Raw genomic sequence first — 5,072 nt, forward strand, 5'->3', positions numbered from 1 at the left:
GACTTCAAGTAAACTTTCACAAGTCTTCAATTTTGGGCATAAACGTGGAGGAGGGTTGGCTCTCAGAGGCCGCCGCAGCACTCATGTGTAAAAAAGGCAAATTTCCATTCACGTATCTTGGACTTCCTATTGGGGGCAAAGCCTCCCAACTTAGTTTATGGAATCCAATCATTGAAAAGATGAAGAGAAAAATGGCATCATGGAAAGGAAATTTATTGTCGATAGGTGGGAGGCTTACTCTCATTAAATCCTCTCTTTTAAGTCTCCCATTGTATTATATGTCCATTTTTCCCATACCGATGGGAGTCATTGAGGAAATAATCAAGGTTCAACGCAAATTTCTCTGGGGTGGGTCTGCTGACCGAAAAGGATTTCCTCTTGTAGCATGGGAAACTATCCAAATGCCAAAGATCTTGGGTGGACTGAACGTGGGCAATTTGCATCACCGTAACCTTGCACTGCTTTTCAAATGGATATGGCGTTACCTGAACGAGCCCAATGCCCTATGGAGACAAGTTATTCAAAAGAAATACAAGTACGGGCCCTCCCTCATAACGATGGACCTAGTACCGCCAAAGGCTGGCGGGCCGTGGAAGGGGCTTTGCACGGCCATTCTCCGTAACACAGCATCAAAGGATCTTGTTTTAAACAAGACGAGGAAAAAAATTGGCAGAGGTCATGAGACCCTATTTTGGCATGATCTATGGCTAGGAGACAGCCCATTAAAAGTTCTATTTCCAAAACTCTTCAGGCTCAGCTCACTCCCTAATGGAGTTGTTTCCTCGTTTGGCTTCTGGGAAGGAAGCAAATGGGAATGGTCATTTCCCTGGAATAGAAGATTCAGGCCAACGGACACAAGTGAGTGGCATAATCTTCTATCATTACTTGATCGTGTTTATTTTAATCCGGCGGTTTCGAATTCTTTTGTCTGGACTCCACACAAGGCTGGCGCTTTCTCTGTGAAATCATTCACTCACGAACTTGCAAAAGCATCCGTTAGTCATCACACAACCTGTTTCAAAGGCCTATGGAAGGGCCTCGTGCCGCACCGTATTGAGTTATTCACGTGGTTTGCCTTGCTTGGAAAACTCAACACAAGAGAAAAGCTTGCTCAGCTGGGAATAATTCAGCCGTGTAACTCGAACTGCGTGCTATGCAATGCTGACATAGAATCTCCAAACCACTTATTCATCCACTGCCCCTTTTCAAACAGCATATGGCAATGGTGGTTAAATACTTGGAAGCTTCAATGGTCCTTTTCATCATCATTACGTGAGAATTTCATCCAGTGGTCGCATCCATTTAAGGGGACTTTCTTTAAAAAGGTATGGCTTGCTAGCTTCTCCATTATAACATGGACTATATGGAAGGAGAGAAATGAGGGAATTTTTCAGCAAAAGTCCATGTCACTTCCACAGCTTCAAGACCTTGTACTTCTTCGTTTAAGTTGGTGGATAAGGGGGTGGGGCGACCCTTTCCCATATAGCCACGAGGAGGTTCTAAGGAACCCAGATTGTCTAAGATGGTGCCTGCCAAAATTGGGTGGCGTCCCTTCTCTGACCCCTTCACTAGAAAAGGAATGGTCTCCGCCTAGAGGTAATCCCTAAAATGGAATGTTGACACATCTTACCACCCCTCCCTCCATAAGTCAGCCATTGGGGGCGTCTTGCGTGACTCGTCCGGAAAGTTCGTGTGCCTTTTCTCATCTCCCATCCCCTGCATGGAGATAAACATAGCTGAAGTATTTGCAATACACCGTGCCATTACAATTTCATCCAGCTACGATAATATCAATGGGCAGGAATTGATTATCGAATCCTATTCCGCAAATGCTGTAAAGTGGTGCAAAGATAAAGAAGGGGGTCCATGGAACATTCACTTCATGCTAAACTTCATTCGATGCAAAACCTCCGTTGGTCATAAGATATCCATCATACACAAAGGTCGCGATTCAAACTCAGTTGCTGACTGCTTAGCGAAGCAAGGACTAAGTAGGGCGGATGATTTCATTGCCTGGGTCTAATAATTTCTTTGAGGCTAGCTCTGTATGTTTGATGATTTGAACCTGTTGGAAAATTGTAATTGAATTGGGTCTCAAGGCTCTTGCAATGCAATAAAATGATGACCAAATTAATAATAATAAAAAAAAAATACTAAACGTAAAAAACAAAAAGAGACGGAGGGAGTTATCCATAACGTTAGTCGCTAATTTAGAGCATCTCTAATGGCGTAAATAAAGGACTTGTTTGCAAATTATTTAAAAATCTAAACGGTAAAACAGTTAAGTGGGCAACTTACAATTGGAGTAAGAAAATTACTTGTGAGCAAAAAACAAGCGCTATTAAAAGGGTTTTTTTTTGTAGTAGTGCAGTATTTGAAGTATAACGTTTTATTTTATTTTATTTTAGGTTTTTTTGCCAAAAAGGACCTTTTATAAACGTTTTTTTGCGAGAAAGGACCTTTTATGACGAAATTGGTGAAATGGGACCTAATACATAATTTTTTTTGTTGATTGGGACCTTTTACCGGTTTCTTGGAGTTGACCCAAGATTCCGGCAACGACTTTGACACGTGGCAACCGGAGAAGGCCACGTGTCCATTTAATGATTAAAAAAAAAAATCCCCCCCAAAAAAAAAAATTATCGATTTTTATTTTTTTGCCCCAAATCGATTTTTTTTTTGCCCCAAAATCGAAATTGATTTTTTTGCCCCAAATCGATTTTTTTTTTTGCCCCAAATCGATTTTTTTTGCTCCAATTCTCCCTCCAAAATCCCAATTGCCTTAAAGTTCGTCACTGAAATTGTCTACCACGAATTGTTATTCATAGCCACACGAATGAGGTTTGCTAGTTTTCCCCCTCAATTGTTCTAATTTTGCGTCGAAAAAATTAGGGTTCTTCGCAAAATTGGGGCATAAAAAAAGAAATTCGATTTGGGGCCAAAAAAAAAAAAAAAAGATTTTTTTTTTTTAGGCATTTTTTTTTTTTGGCCAATTTTTTTTTAATCATTAAATGGACACGTGGCACTCTCCGGTTGCCACGTGTCAAAGTCGTTGCCTGAATCTTGGGTCAACTCCAAAAAACCGGTAAAAGATCCCAATCAACAAAAAAATTTATGTTTTAGGTCCCATTTCACCAATTTCGTCATAAAAGGTCCTTTCTCGCAAAAAACCGTTTATAAAAGGTCCTTTTTGGCAAAAAATCCTTTATTTTATAGCGATTTCTAACTAGGCAAACAAAACATGAAGTTGAGTCTGATTTGATCATTCGATCTAGGAAATAAGGAGTAGTTGTAGAAGATATTATGTTGTTCTATACAGTTAGAGCATCTCCAATGGTAAACTAATTTGACAATTAGCTTGTCATGCCACATAAAATTTCAAGCTATTTTATTATCTAGCTAATTTGTGCTCCAATGGCTAGCTAATTAACCATTGAAACATGTTACGACTTTAAAACATCGTGGCTTGAAAATTCTTTGTATGTAGCTTCACATTGGAAATGTTCTATCTCTATGTCATTGGTTCCACATTCCTCATTTCCCAATTATACTAATCAACTAAAACCCTACATTCCGTCGAGTAACATAATTGGACCTGAGCGATGCTCCGGATTATCACATACGTAGTACATTGATACTGATATGAGAGTACGAGTTACAAAGTTATACAATTAACTCGATTTGGATAAAGTAGTTCTTGAAACTTTGAATTCAATTCATTTTTAACCTCTTTTTCCCTCTTACTTTTCATTCCAACTTCCGGTCAATGTAACATTAGCTCTATCCCAAATTCCCAATGTAATTGGGCTCTACGTCCCTTTTATTCCCAATAAAACCTTAATCTTCTGCTAATTAATACATCATCCACTAACAACATTCTTCCTAATACTACTATAAATATACGTAGAACATACATCATGCTTATCAACTTCTAAAATCCTTTCTCATAGAGATTACCAAAAGATGAGCAACAAAACCGTTGTTAGTTTCGGTGGAGCAAACATTATAACAACCCTCACTAACAAAGCCCAAGTGATAGATGAATGGGTGGCAGAGATCATGCCACGCTACGCCACCACCGGTCAATCAACGGTGGTGGGGCTAGACATAGAGTGGATGGGCTGCCCCAACTTTACTTTTGTTGGGGTTGAAGTGGCTGATGACGTGGCTAAGTTGAGGGATGAGTATGGGCTGGTTTGTGGAAATAGTAAGGATTTTCAGGCCCATGCTTTGAGTGTTTGGCCCAATAGGTGGTACCGTAAGCCCGGCCTTAAGGTTCTCGCTAAGGATATCGCGGGGCTTACTATGGTTAAGCCTATACATGTTTGTAGGAGTGATTGGCAAGCTAGGGTTTTGAGTAATGAGCAAGTTGAGTATGCTTGTATTGATGCTTATGCTTCTTACAAGATTGGGTACAAATTGTTTATGGGGTGATTGAGGAATTTAAGTAAGGAATAAGTTTGAGATGGGTTGTCATTTAGTCATGTTGAGGGTGTTTATTTATCTACTTAAAAGTTTTAGTTCTATGTTTGGCTTAATTAAGTGTTGTCAAGTTGAGACATGTACTCCGTTCTAAATTTTTAATGACTAGTAATGTGGACGAGTTATTTTATTTCATGAAGTCGAGTTTTTAATGACTAGTAATGTGGATGTGTTTTTAGTTGTACATTCGTCATTAATTCCCCATTCGCATCTCGAGAAAATTGATTATAATCTTTCTAGGGGTGAAAGTTTGGTAAAAAAAACCGAAAATCGAACCGAATCGAATCGAATTGAACCGAATAAGAAATTCGGTTCGGTTTGGACGAAGATTTTTAAAAAAATTGGTTTTTATGGTTTGGTTTGGACTAAAAAGTCTAAAACCGAATAAATCGAACTTGGTTAAAAAGTAATATAAGGGCCTGAAAATTGGCTAAAAACAGGTATAATATAAGCCCAAAAACAGGCTCAATTGAAAGGCCCATGAACATTCGATTTTATGGTTTGGATTGGACTGAAAAGGTTATTTGGTTTAGCTTAAAAATCTAATTTGGTTTGGTTTGGATTCGGTTTAAAAAATGAAAACCGAATTA

The 5,072-nt window shown here is 38.9% G+C and overlaps 1 protein-coding gene across 1 annotated transcript; it reads left to right on the top strand.

Moving 5' to 3' along the window:
- Positions 1-3,963: 3,963 nt before the first annotated feature.
- LOC110796747 (uncharacterized) lies at positions 3,964-4,434 on the top strand. The gene has a single exon (XM_022001833.2). The coding sequence runs from the start codon at positions 3,964-3,966 to the stop codon at positions 4,432-4,434; it is 471 nt and encodes a 156-aa protein (XP_021857525.2).
- Positions 4,435-5,072: the final 638 nt, after the last annotated feature.

Source organism: Spinacia oleracea, chromosome 4 (genome assembly GCF_020520425.1).
Source record: "Spinacia oleracea cultivar Varoflay chromosome 4, BTI_SOV_V1, whole genome shotgun sequence".
Lineage (NCBI taxonomy): Eukaryota > Viridiplantae > Streptophyta > Magnoliopsida > Caryophyllales > Amaranthaceae > Spinacia > Spinacia oleracea.

What these genes read in the sequence shown, in the direction of transcription:
- LOC110796747 (XM_022001833.2), top strand. Translation starts at nt 3,964, where the DNA reads ATGAGCAACAAAACCGTTGTTAGTTTCGGTGGAGCAAACATTATAACA.